Source organism: Haliotis cracherodii, unplaced genomic scaffold, assembly GCF_022045235.1.
Source record: "Haliotis cracherodii isolate W230 unplaced genomic scaffold, xgHalCrac1.p SCAF_34, whole genome shotgun sequence".
NCBI lineage: Eukaryota > Metazoa > Mollusca > Gastropoda > Lepetellida > Haliotidae > Haliotis > Haliotis cracherodii.
This window is the reverse complement of record NW_027266291.1, coordinates 1,142,863-1,165,291: the sequence shown is the minus strand read 5'-3', so window position 1 is coordinate 1,165,291 and position 22,429 is coordinate 1,142,863. Positions and strand designations below refer to the sequence as shown.

Here is a 22,429-nt window from a genome sequence, read left to right as displayed (position 1 = left end):
GTAAAAATCTCTTGTTTCAGAGTCACTCATCTGGCTGGTTATCAGGATGTGGTCCTACAAGTCAGGTAAAAATCTCCTGTTTCAGAGTCACTCATCTGGCTATCATTTAGCCTTTGGTCTTACATGGTAGGTGACAACCTGCTACACTCATCTATCATTCAGCATGTGGTCCAACATGGTAGGTGACAACACACATCGGTATATGTATATGCAAACATCTGAATGAAATTAGCTTAAGTCACCGCAAAGCTGTGACATACTCCTGGTATTGTGGCTGATAATACAATGCCAATTTAACTCCCTTATATTTCATTGACAAAACACAATAAGAGTGGACAAAAGTGATCCCATGACGAGATCCTCTCCTTATTGAGATATCATGACATTGACACCAATGAATTTACACATGTCTGGCTCCATAACAGAACTAACATTGAAAAATTTGTTAGCTAGAATACTGATAATTTAGTTAAAGGCGTGACAATCTCATGTATTCTAGAATAAATATATAGATACATTATCTGTTGAAAAATCATAATAAACATATCAGTGAAAGCAGAACCATGTGGGTTCAACTGTGCAATTACATTATTTGGTGGCTATATTTCATTTTTAACAGACAAAAACTCTTAATGGTGGTATCATATGATGATATAAATTATTTTTCAGATTTGGAAAAGAAATCCTGGTTGGTTTCAACTTTACTTTCACTTAGTAACCAAGATGTTTCCATGGCCAGGAACATAAAGCGTTCATAATAAGCGTTCATGTTTTTATGACGCAAATTATAGTTGGTAACATTGGAAATTTTGGGAGGAAATAAGTCAGAAATACATGATACATACATTGATTGTGGACAATTTTATGTATCAATCGAGGAGGTTTAATTTTATAAGTTTTTGCCATATTAGTTACCATATACCATATTGGTTCAACTTATGTAATAAATCACTTACAATACTCTGTCGAAGGCTTTTGTCACGTACAAAAAAAGCAAGCAAAAATCTTGATCGCCAAACGATTTACACATTTTGATATATATGTAATTTCATGCTTATATGCAACGAACTCTCCTATTTCATTTTTACTGCGCTTATGAAATCGTAGGAGAGACGCCCTTTAGGTGTCTACGTTGGAAACTGGGAAAAGTAATCATTTTTAATCATTCTTGTCCTTCAATATATCTCGGAACCACAATTATGTTGCAAATCTGTAACGCCAAGGTGCCTCAGAAATACTGAACCTTTCACTTCAAAGTACGAAAATATTGTTTTTGAAAAAAATGATAAACTTTTTAATCATTATGTCATGGGCAATTTGATTCCTTTAAGTTCGAATGGAAAGAGTACATTGCACAAAAATGCCCTTGCATGAACATAATGAAAATAATGTTTTGACTTTCTGCTTGATTTTACGTTCACGGTATTCTATTTCCGTAATCGTTCACAACCAAATTTTTGTTTCATATAATTTATTGCAATTCATAGTTTTTAGCTAGATGACATATTATAACATTGTTGTGGTTTGATGCTAATATATCATGCGACCTAACAACTGTAATGAAATCGAAAAAAGGTAACTGAAATGAAAAAGGGTTGTCAAAGTTCGGCAGTGATGCAGGTGTTTCCTGAATTATCTCTCTCAAATGCATTTTCCTTGACAAGATATTTATACAAAAAAGAGCTACACGAATGTCCCCTCGTTAGTAGAGGATGCATATTTGATGTGGAAAAGTATCTCTTGTGATAAAACTGTGTCCAACATTTGCTGCATCCCTCCTAAAGGTATTGTACTGGCAATTGTGTTGTAAAAGTATCCATTCTTGAATAAGAAAGAAACACGTGTCAAGTTCCTGAATTCCAATATGTATAACTAGTCCGGCAGAATGTTGACGTGACCTTGCAATTTAGATCCCACAGTTGTTTTTGCATGATTTCATTTGTTCAGACACTACATATGAATAAACTAATGGATGCCACTTTGGCACCATTGAAGGTTTTGATAAAGTTGGCCCTATTTTGATATTTGGCTGCATTTTTGTAGTCACAAAGAAACACAAAATGGAAATACAGTGTATATCGATGTGAAATACACTTGATGTATAATATATATTATAAAACATTTTACTCGTACATATGGTTTTCTTTTAGGCATTAAATTCTTTAAGTGTTAAAACATGGGAAATTGTTAAATCTCAACTTCCCTTTATCCAGACAAAATGTACTTAATACTATTTTACTATTGAATGAGATATGTAGATAAAAAACAATTATTTGATATTGAAATTTCTGATATTAAGTGAGTAATAATTTCGATGATATATACTGAACAGAAAACGTGAAAACGCACCAGCAATAAATCTTGAAATATTACAAAAACAACTTGAGCAATGACTGATTTTAATTAGAACAGACATGGACGGATTATTAAGAAAGACGACAAAGGAAACAGTAATACACACAGTAATTACATTTACGTCATCAGTGTAAGGAAGACACATAGGTTAAAATGAAAAATCAATATCTGGTATGTCCGCCATTGGCAGCAACACAGGCCATGCAACGTCTTCTCATTGATCGAATAAGTCTGCGAATAGTGTTCTGGGGCATTCAACTCTTGACGTATTGTATCTTCAAGTTCTCTCAGGTTCTGTACTTGCGGACGACGTGAGAGGCGTTGACCCGGGTAATCCAATAGATGTTCAATTGGCGATAGATCGGGTGACAGGGCTGGCCATGGAAGCAGAGGCACATTATTGTTCGCTAGGTACTGTGTTGAAACACGTGCCGTGTGCGCTCTTGCATTATCTTGCTGGAAGGTGTGCATATCCTGGTTCTGATGAAAGAATGGGATGACGTGATTTGCCAATATGTTATTCCTGTAGTAAAGGGCATTAACTCTTCCACGACAAACATGGAGCCCTGTTCGATGGTTATGATTGATGCCGCCCCACACCGTGACGCTCCATCCCCCCCCCCCGCCCCCCCCCCCCATCGATCTGTCTGTACAACGCAGTCATTGTGGTAACGTTCTCCACGTCGACGTCACACTCGCAGTCCACCGTCAGCATTCCGTAAATGAAAACGGGACTCATCAGAGAACAGTACACCATGCCACTGCCGCAATCTCTAATGACGATGCCCTTTTGGCCAAACGCAGACGTTCATTTCGATGTCGATCAGTGAGTATGGGTCCAACATATTGACGTCGAGCACGTAGCCCTGCAGAGTGGAGACGTCGACGTACGGTGTCAGCGCTGATCAACCCCGTCGGCTTTGTACGGTTGCTGCAGTCCTGGTAGCCGGAAATGTATGATCACGAAGATGCCGACGAACAATATGGCGATCCTGACGTGCTGTAGTTACACGACGTTGACACGGACGTGGTCGATCTCTGGTGGTTCTTATCTGTTGGTATCTGCTCAGTAGCCTGAGGACTGTTGAATGATGGCATTGCAACCGTTGTGCAACGACCCTACTTGACGTACCAACTTGAAGCATGCCCAAGGCACGTTCACGTTCCTCTACTGTTAATCATTGCATTTCTTGTGTCAGTACCCTTCACGTCTGCAGCAACAAGTGACGTGGCTTTTAAAAGTCTGTCTTTTATAGCCCTATTCGGAATGCTTCCCGTGAAACAAAACACGTTTTCCATGATGTGCACGCAATTTGTTGCGTTTTGGCGATTTCGCTCACAACAAAATTAGAAATGTGTTTTGACGAGCTGTTCTTCTTCATGCTTCGTCCAGAACGTCGTATATTACTCATTCACTTATATATTTTCATATGACTTTAGCCCAGATAAAAATACATCGATTTTCATGGTTGTGCGTTTTCAATGCTGTTCAGTATATAATAAGAAAACAGGATAAGTAAATATATTTCAGAAAACTTTTCAGATGTTATTTGATTTAGCGAATGATTAAAAGGGTGCTTTAACAATATCCATAAATGTCTTTTCAATTGTTGTTTTACTGAACAAATAAATGAAATGCATGACGTAGAAGTACGTTTTCCCACTTTAAACCCCTGACTGAATGGTTTGATTTATTTATTGTGTATTACTTACAATACTACAAAGATGAAGAATATGCAGCATACATCATTATGCAGGATAACCAGACAGGACGCGATTCTTGAATTAATTTGAGTCACTATAGTTATGAGTGAGAGTCATAGGCAAAGTCTGTTTTACTCTATAGAAACATAGCATCCGAAATGTCAGTGACTTTCATTTAATACTGTCTGTGCAGTTTTTGTGTGCTGGTTATAGCAATCATCACATCCTTCACATTCACATAACATTGCACATTGAAGTCGAGCAACAGTACATCCACACTTTGCTGAGGCGCAGTTTTTACAGCTACATTTCAACATTTTAAGAATGTAGTCGGGAACTAGTGGCAGCATCACTGGAAGCAAGGGTCTGGTTGAGGGTGTCTTTCCTCCAGCCATGCCTGATAGGATCTAGGGTCGGAGGATCTTCATCAGGTTTGCAGATAAGCCCTCATTGCATTCTGTTCACAAGCCTCCTGAGTAGGTGGGAAATGACATGCTATTCATGGATGAGAGAGCATTGTCTTCTTCCAACTTTTATTTCCATACTTGAAGCGTAGCTCATGTATTGTAGATGCAGTGTGACCACAGCATGACAGAAATGACATAGATTCTTGTGTTATTTCTTCAGAGCAGACAAATACCCAACATGATAATCATGTGCACAGCACTATAGTGGCAAAAGTAGTTTTTCACGTGCAACTTGTCACGTGGCCATAATACCGCACGTGTTTTCAGACATACTTGTTAGCAGTCATTAAAACAAAAACCACACACACAAGAAAACAAAAGTCTTTACGGCCATTTGTCATGCCACGCCTTTCAAATGTGCAACGTGAACGTGCCATCGGCATGTTGCAGACGGGAACGTCCGTAGCTGAAGTCGCAAGGACGATGGGTTGTAGTCGACGGACTCTTTATGATTTACAGACGCGTCTACAGCAAACGGGTACCACCGCTGATCGCCCTCGGCCAGGTCGACCACGTGTGACGTCACATGCAGAGGATCGTCAGATTGTCTTACGTCACCTCCGTAACCGATTTTTGTCGGCTACATCAACCAGAAATTAACTGTTTAGGGGTAGACTGAGTGCGCAAACTGTTCGAAACCGTCTGAGAACTGCTCACCTTCAAGCACGACGAGCATACTGCGGGCCGATTCTGACTCAATAACACAGATGTCAAAGTCAATTGTGGGCACAGCGACACTTACGATGGACTCAGAAGAATTGGAATCAAGTCGTCTTCAGTGATGAATCCCGATTTAATTCTCGATTTGCTGATGGTAGGGCGAGGGTATGGAGGCGCCGTCATGAACGTTACGCCCATTGTTGTGTACAGGAAGTTGACATTTGCTTTCTGTGGCAATGCACGTTCCAGGCTTCTTGTCATCCATGGCAACCTCAACGCTGCTGCTTACCGCGACCAGGTACTGGCACCAGAACTTCTGCCTTTTATGGCAGCACATGGACCCGGTTTGATCTTCCCACACGACAATGCCAGACCCCACACAGCAATTTTGACAAGGAATTTCCTTCAAAATGCGGGAGTCACCACAGAATTTGCAAGATTTTGGCACCATTTTGCAGCAACAATGGCGTCGTCTTCCCAATCATGTGTTCACAAGCATCACAAGGTCCATGCGGAGGCGTTGTATGGCAGTTGTCAACGCACATGGTGGCCACACACGCTACTGAACTTGTGTGCCATCAGATTCTCGTGCTTGGGACTTATGATTGAAACTGTTGATGCTATTACCGAATACCGTAGGTGCTTGGAACAAATTATGGTTACCACCGTTAATTAAAATCCTTCTTTGGACATTAATAATTAAAAATTACCTTCTCTGATACATTTGTCCGTTGTATATCATATATGGGATTACTTTTTAAAATGTGAAGTTTATAATTTGACTCAGTATATATCATCTTCTGAACGATGATCTTGTCGATGAATCAGTAAACCATTGTTGACCTCCACAGGAACCTGGGAACATCCAGTTAATACTAGCTTGTGTGAGCAGTCTTTAAATGATTCTCTTATTTCTTGCAGACAGTCTACTACTAGATCTATCAGTTGGACTTTGTTTAAAGTAACTGTGAGTTGAATCTGTTTTGATGGGAGGACAAGACATATTGTGTTGTCGGTTGGCTTCTTTGTGACACCGTTGATGCTGTCATCAAATACCTGTCAAATACAAGGTACACATATGAAACAACTTTGTCCAAGAATTATTTTGCCATCAACGATAATGCTTTTGTGGTCCGAGACTTTCTGAAAATACAACCTGCAATTGATTTTTCAAAGTAGATTCGTTTGTGGCTGTTCTCGTAATACCTGCAGAAACAGAAGCAGACACTGGTGCCAACTCAAACTTTAAGACCTGGGGTATGTTAATGTCTCATCCTGAGGCCTGAAATCCAGTGATTCCGGAGTAGATCAGAGCTGTGTCATATAATAACGTGGAGGATCATATCTGAACATGATTCTTCAAGACAGCCTTTAATCCTGTTTGACAAAAGCCTATGCAATCCATCTGACCATTTCTTTCTGACCTGCTGCCAATGCCTTATCAACATTCACAGAACTAACTGCAAACTGCAGAAGTTAATCAGAAGTTTATCTAGTGGATCACTTGACTCTTGGGGCTTCTGTCGATGTTTTTTTCCGATCATTCACATCTGCAGCAATTCGGGCTTTCATTTCTTCTTTGTGAACTTGACTAGTTGATTTGTCCTGGTTTGTCATGTCATAAATATCATTTGACAAAACACTGTAAATTGGAAGTCTCAAAGCCCAAATCTTCAGTGTGTTTGGCTTTAAGGTGATGCCAATGATGCCATCTGGACATATTTCATGAAAGTAGTTTCAATCATCATGTCTGTTCATATCCCATTCCAAGTACCAGGTGTATGAAGCGTGACATGTTCCCCTTTGAGAAAGTTTTCAAGCAGTTCTGGATTGAGATCTTCTGCTGATCAAAGATAATAGAGACCGTGACGAGCATAGTTCTGATGTCCAGCGGCAAAGAACTATGGCATTATCAGTTTTACTGCAAGCAAATGGGTTGGCCAATCATCCCCTTTTTCAGCTCTGAAAAACTGTAGCATCACCGAAACTGGCTTATTTAGCATATCCAACCATAGTTTGCTCTGTATACCAAGATGTTCGATAAATCATCTGTCTTATCACATTCCTTATTAGCTGTTCAACAAGACTTCCAAGGCTCGTTAGTTTTGAGGGTATCTTTTATCTGACATCATGTTAGCTCCACTTCCAAAGGAACTCTCAAGAATGTCTGACAATCCACTTCTAGCCATCAGTGTGCCACCACTTCCAAAAAAGTTCATAAGGAAATGCATTCCTCCAAGACGCAGAAAGAAATTATGGAATCTTTCGGGGTATGCCAATGAAATGTGTACTGCCACCCTGTGGCCTTGTTGGTCATGCTCACACGTGAAAACAACAATATCTTGTCCAACTTGTTTGGTCGGTTTGTTAGCTTCCGTCATAGCAGTTAGCATGGTGTCAGGGCCAACCGGTTTCATGTGTATCAAATGTGTAATAACTGACGTTGTTTTTTATCTCTTCTGTTCAGTGTGCCCTATTGTATCAATTCGATTCTGAACAGGGTTTGTCTTGAACAACTTCAGACAAGAGGTCAACATCCCTAACAGTTGCGCGTGATGCTGAGACTACCTGCGTGGCTAAAAGATTTCAGTAGTAACGTTGTCTTCGTGATGCTGTCCTTAGGCATGTGTGTCTTTTTCGGACCTGTGTGTCATTCTGTGGTATTTGTTTAGTTTCTTGCCTTACTTGTTGGGGAAGTGTTTTCATCGAATAAGTCAAATCATCATCTCCAGTTTCATCAGGAACCACCTTAAAAGTGTCTGTTGCAGTTTCACGGAAGAGAAAAGAATACTAGCCACTCTCCTTAAAATCAGTTCATCGGCAAAGCACCTTCATATTTCTTCATGAAACTGTCTTTTTGAAAGTATGACCCCACCATTCTCTCGACTGGTTGTATACTCCTGTGGAATTTCTAATTTGCTTTCAATCAGCATTCACTGATCTGATCACATAATGAAATGATGCACCTGAGCTTGACCGAGTTCCTTTGAATGTTGAAGTAGCTTACTGTTCAGATATAGGGTCCATAAAATGTGTTCTACTATTGTTATGATATCTTGCTTCTGCAGCATGAAGATCGCTAATGGCTCCATCTACTCTCAGTCGTTCTTCATCTCCCCACTTATCCTGGCGTACATCACATAAAAAGCTAAAGTTAGCGCCTGAATCTGAACAACGGCTTTTTTTGGATGGTTCTAGGATGCATATTGAGGCGGGACTTTGTTGTGTAAGTAGAAACACTGCTTTTGTGGTAAAATAATCTTTTAACGCCAGAAAAGAAGAATTCTTTTGTTCAATTTCTAAATGTAGGCCATGAAGATGTGATACGTTTGCTAGTTGAATTCCTCAACCCTAGACTGAAAAAAGAAGGGATTCATTATTTCTCTTGAAATATACAAAAATGTAAATAAAATATTGAAAGGTAGTTGAATAACACAAAATCAACAATATAATCTTGATAATGTTTCAAAACGTTTAAAATTCAAATATAAATGAAATTGAATTTATGAAACATTAGCCATTGATATAGACATTCATCAATTATTTAACATATTTACAGTCCAGACTGTACCTATAATGAATATTTCTTTTGATGAAAATTATGTAACATTTCCTTATATTCTCTGTATATTACTTGTGGGGGCTTATATTTGCCAAATACATCTTGTCCTTTGAAGGTTGATGAAAAACATCATAGTTCACATGAATATAGTATCTAGAAACCAAATCACTCTGGTCCATGTTATTTGTCAATTTAGAGAAAAAATAAAATAAAAATCTTTCTTACTTGCACAGACAATAGAGACCCTATGGCAGTATCATTAGTTGTTCAGAGAGTAGTATGTACAGCTTTCATCAAACTATCAATTCATGTGAAAGGCGACATTTTTTCCCATGAAATATGGTTTTCAAGCATATGAATGCATATATAAGTAGTTCAAATAAATATCAACAACAGATATAATACAGCTTTCCATTGCAGTGGTATGCATGTATCAAGCGTAAAGAGATGCCATCTATCTGAATTGCTGCCCCTACTAATGCACGGGTCAGTGGAGAACCATGGTCACCTTTGTCCCCTAGTCACAGAGATAGATGGGCCGACAGCGTGTCGCTTGGCGGACAATCGCAACTCATTATGATGAGGGTTGACCAGGGACTGACCCCATTATGATGAGGGTGACCGGTGGTCATGGGTCGGAGGGATATTAACAAGCTAGTAAGAGCCACCTCCTGATAAGAATTATGACATTAATGACAAAGCACTGACCAGATGCAGGGCATTTGGAAACAAAGGATTTAGCTGTCGGCCCTGGGTATATAAGTGACCAGACAAGAGGTCTTTATAATGATAAACGATCTATTCGAGGGTCTATCCCCTAAAGTAAACACATCAAAATTCGCGGATGATGGAGCCATCTGGATCCGCACTAAAAGCATGAAAATGGCCAAAAATCTACTCCAAAAATCTCTTAATAAAATACAACAATGGGCTGACAAATGGGGCTTCTCCCTTAACTCAGAAAAAACAACAGGAATAGTATTCAAACATAAAAACATGAAACCCGCCTCCCCAATCCTCCAGCTAAACAATCAAACAATCAAATTTCAAAAACAAACCAAATTCTTAGGACTTATTTTCGATGAACATCTCACCTGGGATGCTCACATCCAAAACCTAACAACTAAATGCAGTAAAGACCTAAACACCCTAAGATGCCTAACTGGCTCTAACTGGGGAGCCTCCAAAGATACTCTCCTCTCTCTCTACATATCCCTAATTAGATCGAAACTAGACTACGGCTGCGCCATATACAACACCCTAAACAACTCTCTATCTAAAAAACTTGACTCAATACAATATCAGGCTCTCAAACTCATTACACGCACCCAACATGGCACCTCCTACACCTCACTTCAGGCCTTAACAGGAGAAATGCCACTAAGTCTACGCAGGGAACAGCTAAGCTTAAATTTCTGGGCCGCGTCCCAATCAAACCCTCTCATCCAAAACTTAATAAACCAAAACATCAGCCCTAAAAACCAAGCTCTAGCTCGTAAACACCCCTTACGTACCCCAATATCCCAAAGAATAACAAACTACCTAAATGAACACCAAATTAAAAATCTTAAACAAAACTGCAAACAATCAAATATCTTCACCCCTAAACTTAAAATACCCAAAATAGACACAACACTAGCTAGCCAAATAAATAAACAAACCGACCCAAACATAGCTAAAACTACCACACTAGCATACATACACAAAAATTGGCCAAATTGGTGTCACATTTACACGGACGGATCCTCAGATCCGACCTCCAAACACACGGGTTTCGGAGTCCATACCACACAACCAACTAAAACCACACAATCCTTCCGACTCCCAAATAACCAATCAATATTCACGGCCGAACTAATGGGCATGGCCTCAGCCCTCCACAATCAAGAATCCAAAAACAACCAAAAAATCCTAATACTTACTGACTCCCTAAGTGGACTACAAGCCCTCCAAAACAAAAATACCAAAAACCGACCTAAATTAATAAATCAAATACTTAAAAGCTCCAACGACCTAACAAAAGCAGGCAAACAAATAACCTTCTTGTGGATACCCGCCCACGTAGGAATATACGGTAATGAAAACGCCGATAAAGCAGCTAAACTATCCCTCAAAATCCCAGAAATAAGCTTAAACTTACCCATCTCAAAATCAGAAATTAAAAGTGTAAACAAACAAAAAATCACAAAAAAATGGCATAACCTATATCTAAACTCAAATAGCCAAATCAAAAGAGTGCTCAGCAAACCACTAACCAAACCAAAAATTCTCCATCCATCAAAAAAAATCGACAGAGTAATCACTAAACTCCAAACAGGACACACCAACCTAAATAACCACCTAAAAAAATTTAAAAAACACACTACAGGTAACTGCCCACACTGCAAACAACCAGAAACCCCAGAACACGCACTCATCCACTGCACACACTACCTAACACATCGAACCGCATTACAAACCACCCTCAATCTAAACAAGGCTCTCACTCTAGAAGCAATACTAAACCCACAAAATAAACTAGAAAACTTCAAGGCCTTAGGCGTATTCTTAATAAAAACGGAACTAATAAAACGCATCTAAAACCATAATAACCTACCAAATCAAAATCACAAAAACAAACAATCATCCACCATACCCAGCTCCCTTAGTTCTCCTCCCCAACCCCATCGGCATCTATTCCAAATCTCAAAATTCCCAAATTCTATATAAGCAACCCTTAAAGCCCCCTCTTCGGTTGCACAGACCACCCTCGCCCCTTTCGGAAACACATTAAATGGCCTGGCCGGGCCCGTGTGCGAAATACGCGTCAGTCGGAAAGCGCACGTTAAATCTCCAAAGTAAGTAAGTAAGTAAGTAAGGTCTGGGGGAGAGAGTTTAGACCTGGCCTACGATTGTAGCACGACAGTCATCGACTAAATAAACAGTTGTGGACCCTCAGACGGACTTGTGTTGTTCAGGCCGAAGTCATCACTTAGATCATACAACGCTAAGTGTGATTCTTGGCTCAGCAGGACGAAATTTCACTAGTTTGAAATTTTGTTCTGAATATGTCACCCAACTTTTCTATCATAAAATTACACTTGATTACTGTAGTGTATATGTCATAAATGAGTTGGACAATAAAAATGATCTACCATTGTGCCATATCATTTGTACAGATTAGGTAGAAGACGAGTAACTAATGTCAACTATGAAGGAAGAACTCCATGTTGTACTACTTACCGAACAACTTATTTTGCCTCCACATGGTCCTCTGCTGGCGCTGGAGATTCCAGAGTATATTTTCAAACACATTTTATTCAAAATGCTCAAGGGTGCCAAGTTGGCATCCAGTTTCTTGAAATACATATCTTAAACGTATACAATCGGCAATATCATACTGTGGGACCTAAAATCCAAGGTAAGCATTTAGTTCATTCTGAGTCATTCTGAGTCATATCTGCGTAATCCCTTACCACTGTTGAACGTCTATTTTTTTACCTCTGTTATGGCCAGATGAATGATACAATAATGAATTGCTACATAACTGATTTTGGGGATGGAAACAAGCTGATCAGTTCAGTCAAAGTTGATCAAGTTATTTTGTCTTACTATAGCAATCAAACGCTAAGGATTTTTATTTGGTCATTGCCGTTACCACGTCTTATTGCACTAATCGAACTTCAAAACGTACTTTTCCTCGGTCGTGATTCTTTTACGGGAAGATATGATATTCATACTACTTGATTTCAAACTGTAGTCATGTCATCATCCAATAAAATCTGGTAATATATAATTAACATGGGATATCCCCTTTTCACATAGCATATACAATTAATTTATGTTATGTATGTATTTTGTGTATAATGAATCACATTAAACTATACTATTGCATATCACATATGACTACACACGACCCACCTTGTGCACACCCCAGTAAACCATGCTTGTGGTAAAAGCCGACTAAATTAGGCTTTGCGTGGAGGCAATTTGTAATACTCTGACGGCGTATTGCGGATTATATGTTCTGACTAATCGCCAATATTTACTGTGAAAACTGTGAAATTGCAGAGTGTTTTACACTACAATCACTGACTAACTCACCTTGTACTCCTTCTCCGTCTCCGCCAGTATCTGCAGTGACCGACTAAGTTCAAAGGCTGTCCCTATGGGGTCATCACTGGACAGTGACAAGTAGGCCGAGCTCCCTAGGCCAGTGTAGGCATTCAGTCTCGACCGGGAATGGACAAAACGGTCAAATGTTTTGTGGTTAGTACACTCTGTACACAGACAAAAGTAATGATGGGGTGTTTGAATAGTAAATCCTTTCTGAATCAACATGTGAACAATGTCAAAGTTATTACACTGGGCAGCTAACACAATTGGAGTTATATCTGGCGCGAAGCTGGAACTACTTTCCTCTTGATCATAGAAGCCATGCTGAAATTCCAACTCCATCCGAGCTCGCTTGTCCGAGTAGATTGGATGTGCTAGGAACATGTCACAGACTTTTACATTCTCGGTTTTGATGGCGTGAAGAAGTCCTTCTTCAACCACATCAAGGCTACACCTGTCCAAAAGGAACTGTATGGCTTCATAGTGCTCGCCGAGAACAGCCAACTGTAGACCTGTGCGGCCTAGGTAGTCACGACAGTTCAGGTTCAGGGAACCATTTTCCCGGATACACAGCTGTATCTGCTCTAGGTTCCCTGTCTCAGCTGCTGAGAGGAAACGACGTTCTGTATCAGTGAGAGGGACATCGCCGAAGATGCCCCTAGCGACAAAGTCTTCGCGTGTGGCTTCGCCTTTCGTCTGTTTCTGGTCTTTGGTCTTCTGGTCCCTCTTGTCATTCGACAACTTACGACTGAGCGATGCTTTTCGTGACAATGATTGACGACTCATTGTCGTAACTGTTCTTTATCCGACAGTGTATTACTTCTATGTAGTGGTATGCAGCACCCGACGAAGCAAATGGTCATCTAAATTTATAGTTTCTTTGTATACATCTTCCACAAAACAAAGTTTACACCAGTACACAAATATCATCGTGGATCCAATTACACTACAATCTGCTCAAAATTAAACTTGTTTCACTTTGTAAAGACCTTTTCAAGCTATTTCGTTCCACACGCCGTCCAATATTTTCCATCAACAATACCTGCAAAATAATATTTTAAAAATTGTATATAGATGAAGATACATATAAGCCTTTGGAATAACATTATATATTTACTCTTTAATATATATATACTCTTAAAAAGGTAGAGGATGGTGAAGTATTAGAACAAAGAGAGTGTCCTATCCAATTTGTTTTTGTCTTTAGAAAATAGTAGCGTCTAACTCGTGTTTAGGGTGTCATTCCTGTTTTTTGCACTTTCAGGGAAGGTCGTTTAATCATAAACTATCTTAATGATTATGCTCATCCTACAGTTGTGATTTACTTGATTTCATTCATTTTTTGTATATGAACTAGCGATACGGTGTCTGAGCGTCTATGAGCAATTGGCATGCTGGAAACCGGCAGAAGTCAGCGTGCAGTGGCTAATACGTTCAACGTTTCACAGCCTGTGATTGGCAGGCTATGATCCCATCGGTCATCCGGTCATAAAGGACACATACTATTGCTAAGACCACTCTGGGTAATAGTATGCGTAGCTAATGGACCAGATTACCGATGAGTGGTCTTCGCAATAGTAAATGTGTCTGAAGGACCGTATGACTGATGAGATATTATTAGGCGCACAAATTATTGCTAAGACCACTCGTCGGTCATGCGTTTTTTCTTGACACACATGCTATTGTCCAGAACACCCATCTGTCATATTACTTTTAATTGATACATACCACATGTATTACATAGACATCCTTTAGGTCATACATGCTTTTGCACACAAATCTAAACGGTCATGTGGCTCCTATTTCATACGACCGATTGAGTGTCGATGTGACAGTGTACGCTTGCGACCTTTTTAAAAACCTTAAAACGTTGACGTCGTAAAAACGAAAAAGCGGGAAATATTAATATAAAAGAGATTTGAAATTACTTTCACGTATTGCTAAGCTTGGACAAGTTTGTAGTCAAGACTGGAACTGTATCGGCTGTATCGGCATATTACAAATGCATTTGGTTATAACTACAACCGATAAATTGTCTGCTGAAGATTGCGTATGTCAAATATCTTTAAGGATGCACGTAATTGGACCTGTCGTCTGCGTTTGACACGGTGGATCATGATACACTCTCTGACAGACTGTATGAGAATTTCCATACAGAACAAACCTCTCTGATGTGGATTTCTTCTTATCTTCGAAATAGGTCTCAGCCTGTAATCATTAATTATCATAAATGTTAAGAGATAACCCTTGCGTTCCTCAAGGATCAGTGCTTGGTCCAGTGCTCTTAGACTTCTCTATCAGCTAGCTTGGCAAGATCATTAAACAAAATGACTTTACTCATGATTCTTAAGCTGATGATACAGTTTTGAAGGATAGGTTTACTCCTGATCAACTGGGAGTCCCGTTGCCAAGGACAAATCGTTCTAACAGTTAATAAGCTTAAGCTTAACGACGATAAGACTGAAGCAATGCTTATATAGATGTCAGCATGGTCATGCACTTGATACCTTACTGACCTTCTCTCTACTTACAAAAATGTCTACAGCCTCAGATCTTAAAACAAGAACATTTTGTCTCTCCCAGGTGCCAAGCTGAAACAGCTTGGTAAAAGCTCTTTAAGTGTTGTGGTGCCCACATCCTGGAACAGACTACCAACTCTCAAAAGGAATGCCCCATCCCTGAACTCCTTAAGATCCATGCTCAAAACTCATATCTGTTCCATCGTTTCATCATATTTCTCATCCACAACCATAATCTATCTATTCATCCTTTGACAATAATGTTCACACGCTGTGTGCATGCTTCCACCGATGGACAGCGAATATTATTATTATTGTAAGAATTATTATTATTATTATTATTATTATTATTATTATTAATATATAGATTAATTAAATATATGATCGGGTGATACTGGCCCAGTCAGGCTGGTTAGACTCATCATCAGCTCAGAGCCCGATATACATGCAGCCCAGACAGCGAATAATGCAGTCTCACTGTATTTAGCAGCCCTTGCGTTATTTCCCACGACAAATCCTTAACTATTGCAGGATTAAATTTCAAGGTAATAAAATCGGAAATACACCTACATCTGCAGTACACGGGCATCCTTTGGCAGACCTTTACCATAGATCTATAATTGAACTAATAATTGAAGAAGAAATAACGTACAGAATATAACAAAACAAATATATTTTACTATCATCTGAACATATCCTGTTACACCTGAATTCATTTGTTTTAACTCTGACAATATGTTTTAGAAATATACCTCACATTCCATGTTCTATCCTGCTTCAGCTATATATCCTGATTTTCATTCATCAGTACTTCACTGTAGTATTAAATGTATTTATTAGCTATTATTATGATATTGTATGTTTGATTTTAAAAAGGTTCCAATAAAGTATTTTTATCATGACATAAATGCACATTTCACCCCACAAACATTCCATGTTGATATGTCTAAATATATTTATTTATATGGTATTTTTTAAATTTTGATAACAAATTATACTTATATAAAATGACTGCTAAAATGTCGTGCATGTTATGTAATGTTAGTACACATGCACAATTTTGCAATTTAATCAAATACGATTTTAGCAATGTGCAATGCAGATACCAGTGGATGTAAAGAGAAGAATGAGCATTGACCTGTTTGTGTGGGAATTTGAAACATCTAATGTAGAAACATGTAAATCATTTGAGGTTTATAATACTGTTTAAGCAATAATCATTATAGAGATTGAAAATTAGTTTGAATATAGTGCTTTTAATTTATATGATGAAAAATTGTAGAGGGTCAGTACCCTTGAATATATATTTAAACTATATTTAGGCTCTCTGTGTCTTGAAAAAAATATAATTTTCAAGTAGTCAACATTTTATTGCCATAATAATATATTGTATTTATCATATCTGAAATGTACTCTTGGTGGTAAAGGGCAGTGTCCACCATCCATCCATCCATGCAATCGTTTTATACACCATGCACCAATTAACCCTTACAAATACCAACATGGATTTCAGTGATTTCATTTCTTTTATTTTGAACATTGTATTATGTTATGTTGTTGTTTCTTGAACATTTATCCTCACCTCTATCATTTCTATTATATACCTGCTAGATACTCGTGTTGCTTTCAAAATTCACAAAATTTACAGAGGAACTTTACGTTGCATAAGACCTTCACATTTCGTGTTCCGCATCTTGCACCTTGGCGGTGAGGTGAAGGCTTGTATGTAGCCTCATCGACGATAATACGCCATAGATATGGGTAGTATACAGTGAAAATATGCTTCATGTCAAATAAACATCAAGGGAAAGTATCAATTGCAACATGTCAACAAAGCGACTGAATTGGATTGAACGATCAGTTGATCCCACCGTCTCGCTTCGAACTTACGGCCATCACGTGGTTATATATAATAACAGTCATAGTCATCCCTGATGTATCGTTGAATCACGGAACAAATATTGCAGGTCATGACAATGTATTGTTTAGGCGAAAGGTGTCCATACTCCAGCGTGAACGCTGCCGATAGAGGTGAAGGCTATACTGGTTAACTGTCTATAGGCGTGATAGTAAAACGTACCGCAAGTATTGCGCATACCACGTGCGCTGTAAGTTTAAGGTTGTACCGGTCCGGTCAGCGCACCTAGCGGGTTAGTGAAAGAAAGATCAAATGAACAAGATACTGCATGATGTCATAGATGCAATGATCTAGAGAATGTGGGGATGACCGACAGGCGAATAACAGAGGATTTCTATTTCAGGTATTTTGTGACTAGAACTATGTTTCCTAGGTGTCCAGTTACATCGTGTCCTGTTACATTACACAGCTGACCTTAACATTACACAACAAACCTAATCATAACACAGTATACCTAAACATTACACAGCTGACTTAAACATTACACAGCACACCTAGACATAACACAGCACACCTAAACATTACACAGTTGACATAAACATTACACAGCACATATAGACATAACACAGCTGATATAAACATTACATAGTTGACATAAACATTACACAGCTGATATAAACATTACACAACACACCTAAACATAAGACAGCACACCTAAACATTGCACAGCACACCTAAACACTACACAATACCCCTTAACATTACACTGCTCACCTAAACATTACACAGCACACCTAAACATTACACAGCATACCTAAACATTACACAGCATACCTAAACATTACATAGCACACCTAAACATTACATAGCACACCTAAACATTACATAGCACACCTAAACATTGCACAGCACACCTAAACATTACACAATACCCCTTAACATTACACTGCTCACCTAAACATTACACAGCACACCTAAACATTACACAGCTGACCTAAACATTACACAGCACACCTAAACATTACACAGCTGACCTAAACATTACACAGCATACCTAAACATTACATAACACACCTAAACATTACATAGCACACCTAAACATTACATAACACACCTAAACATTACATAACACACCTAAACATTACATAACACACCTAAACATTACATAGCACACCTAAACATTGCACAGCACACCTAAACATTACACAATACCCCTTAACATTACACTGCTCACCTAAACATTACACAGCATACCTAAACATTACATAACACACCTAAACATTACATAACACACCTAAACATTACATAGCACACTTAAACATTACACAGCACACCTAAACATTACACAATACCCCTTAACATTACACTGCTCACCTAAACATTACACAGCACACCTAAACATTACACAGCTGACCTAAACATTACACAGCATACCTAAACATTACATAACACACCTAAACATTACATAGCACACCTAAACATTACATAACACACCTAAACATTACACAGCATACCTAAACATTACATAACACACCTAAACATTACACAACACACCTCAACATTACACAACACACCTAAACATTACACAACACACCTCAACATTACAAGCTGACCTAAACATTACACAACACACCTAAACATTACACAGCACCCCTACACATTACACGGCACACCTAAACATTACACAGCTGACCTAAACATTACACAACAAACCTAAACATTACACAGCACACCTAAACATTACACAGCTGACCTAAACATTACACAACACACCTAAACATTACACAGCACACCTCAACATTACAAGCTGACCTAAAAAATACACAGCACACCTAAAAATTACACAACATACCTAAACATTACATAACACACCTAAACATTACACAGCACCCCTAAACATTACACAGCACACCTAAACATTACACATCTGACCTAAACAGTACACAGCACAACTAAACATTACACAACACACACGTAAACATTACACAACACACCTAAACGTTACACAACTGACAGAAACATTACAAAGTTGACCTAACAATTGATGTGCAATATTTGCCACGACCACCATCGTTAACCCGCTGGTCCTGAGATAAAACGCAGATGTCATTTAAAAGGTGTGATTAGTATTTCATACTATTTCTTTGATAAATTCTGTATACCAGTCATAAGACGCGGGGTTTACTTTGTAAAACAAATTGAAATAGGAACTGTCTATGAGTATGAATTGTAGTAAACAGAGATGTTGATCATATCTTCTTGTTAAAAAAAAACAAGTTAAGTTTGTCTACATGAATGGCATTTTCAACTGATATCATCACTATAGAAACAGTGTTGTTTACAAAATTCAAAATCATGTTAAAATATACAAATGACATAATCATGAATATTGTCTTGCATTTTTGCCGCGGACATTGATTCCTAACGAGTAGAACCTTGTGAACCAGAAGGCTTATAGAACATAAGCTCCTAGCCTAGGACACTGATTCCTTAGAATAGAAGTCTCTCAAACATGAACAATGCGGTGTAATAAAGTTCCTTACATGTTCCGGTTCACAAGTCGAGAATTGCACAGACCGCGACTTAGCCCCCAGTGACTATTTCCTGTTCCGGCAAATGAAATCTGCCCTACGTGGAAGACGCTTTCAGGATGACGAGGACATAAACGCTGCCACAGAGGCGTGGTCAGAGGGCCTATCTGCGCATTTCTGTAAAAGTGATATTAAAAGCTTGAAGGACAAATGGAATAAGTGTATTGAGGTGAATGGAGATTATATTGAAAAATAAAAGTGCAAAAGATATTCTGCGACTTGGTCTTTTATTGAAGTTGCAAAACTTATTGAACGCCCCTCGTATGAAACGCATTTCGCCGTGATAATGCTGGAATATTGCTAATAGCGGCGTAAAACCACTCACTCGAAGAAGCACACAAAATAGAGCTGTATTAGGTAATGCATGTGAAGTGCCATGATGCGTAATCAAGTAGTTTCAGCAGCATAGTAAGTTTTAATAAAAAAAACACTCTATTTAAAAATCAGTTTCCCCTGGCGCCTGTTTTGCCAAGACTGTTATATTATCAAGAGCCATTACGAACGTATGAGCACAAAGGTACAGACAAGGAACAAATATATCAGTAATTATGTCGTGCAAATATCGAATACATTACCTTCCGATAGATAGACATTGGTGTCCCAAAATCAGTGTCTAGTACTTTCTTTACATCGATAGCATGAACCATAATGAATAGGCTTTCCCTTTGTGTGAGTTCATCGGAGTATGATGGTGCATAGAGTGAGTATCAAACGGAGCTTGCGAACTCACACAAAATGGAAGACAATTCTTATAAATTCTTATACATGTATTACCTTTTTTTCTACCTCTAGGTATGAGTTACACAATTTCATTTAGTTTGTGCAGAGACCATGAAATCTATTTTATGGAATACGTGGAATAAAATGGTTCATCAAAAGGAGCGGTTACTTGCACGTATGTATGCTCCAATTGTTCCACGATAACATCTCATGGAGTTTGGTTACAACAAATACATTCATATAATAGCATCAATAAATGAAAAGGATCTCTTGAGAACTACATCAGTATGTTGGTCACAGCGACGGCGCGTCGTAATACATATACATCAAATACAGGTGTCAAAATGGCCGACTTGAACCTGTGGCGGTGACAAGTGTTAGTTACCGTTGATCAATTGACTGACCATTGAAATTGTTATTTATATAGGTGTGGCAAACAGATACTAAGGTAAATTCATAGTTAGCTGAAGACTGTCACCTATCTGTCTAGACACAGATCGAATCCAAAGTTTAAATAATTATACATTTCTTTGTTCATTAACATGGGTCGTACCGAGGATATTCTTGAACGGGCGTGCAGTTAAATCTCTGACTTATCCCAATGTATGCTAAAACGCTAATTTTAGGATTAAAGGGTCTAAATGTTCAGAAACAGCACTTCTGTATTTATTCATGCCAGGGAATTCAAAGGGGTTTTCCCTGGAATGTGGAAGTAGTCCGTTAGTGTTCACGTTAATTTAAGAATACAGTCTCGGGAAAAACGTAGGAACGTCAAAATATGTCGTTCACATACGTCAGTTTCACGGTCATTTCACCGACCTATCGTCCAATGGAAAAAACACATATCGTTTAAACTTCACATTTAAAAATTTATTGCGTTTGAGGAATCTACGATTAAACTACCCTCTCAGAAAAAACTCAAGATTAATTTTAATCACTTGAATGATGGAACATGGAATAAACTTTCATTGTTCGTATGTTTTTCATTAAGAACATTTCCTTAGTCGTCTGCACATGAGATGGCGGCGCTCTCTAATCCATGACGTGAAGTTAAGGTGATCACAGTCTAGACATTGAACAAAGGAATTCTAACATCCCCCTCACACTCTAACCCTCCACCCCCTAAACGCACCTGTGTTATGCTACTTGAGAGATGTGCCTCTTGAAATGTTATGGTTACACACCTGAAAACTATAAATATAAATGTTCTTTCTCTCTTTTGATTTTGTAACAAGATATCTTCACGATGTAGGTTTCAGGTGGCCTTTGCAAATCAATGTTATGCATTTGCAGTTTACATACTTGCCGCGTTCACATGGGCGTAGTTTGGAAGTACGATAATACATTGAAGTTGTGCAGTATATATTATATTTTATAACGTGTCTTTTCCTTGGCGATTTTTTTCTGAAAACCAACAAAAATGATAACAAATGATATTTTCTATCGACATTTGAGAAAAAGAGGAAATGCAGAGTTTCAGTGATATGTCATATAATGAGAAATGTTTGGGGTGCAGAGTCGCGGAACTAAATGCCACAACCCACTAAATGTCAACCTAAAGGTTAAGCCTATGTTCCGTTTATATATGTAGGTGAAATTAGGCATACCATATCGCATAGTACATCATACATTAAATCTAAGGAGAGTCAAATAAACAGATTCGGGTTTCACTTACTCCTTATGCTCGCATCTTCATGATGAAAGTAACTGTCCTTCCGACGGTCTCCTGTTTATTCCACAATACTCCTTTGTTATTAGAGTGTATCACGCCTTCTTGATACTTCGACAGATTGCTCTGTTAGCGAAGATTTAAGAAAAGCATTTAAAAATACATTTCCAACTGTAGACTGAATACCACGAATGAAAATACAGGACCATACATATTCCAACATGCTACA

General features: G+C 38.5%; 1 protein-coding gene across 1 annotated transcript in view; it reads right to left on the bottom strand.

Moving 5' to 3' along the window:
• The window catches only part of LOC139477682 (short transient receptor potential channel 7-like), a 62,284-nt gene extending 39,855 nt beyond the window's left edge, over positions 1–22,429 (bottom strand). Inside the window, exons 1-2 of the mRNA XM_071260060.1 lie at positions 22,207–22,429; positions 12,832–13,885 (exon numbers count right to left, since the gene is read on the bottom strand). Coding sequence (XP_071116161.1) covers positions 12,832–13,629 — 798 coding nt within the window. The 5' untranslated portion in view covers positions 13,630–13,885; positions 22,207–22,429. The remainder of the gene's footprint in view (positions 1–12,831; positions 13,886–22,206) is intronic.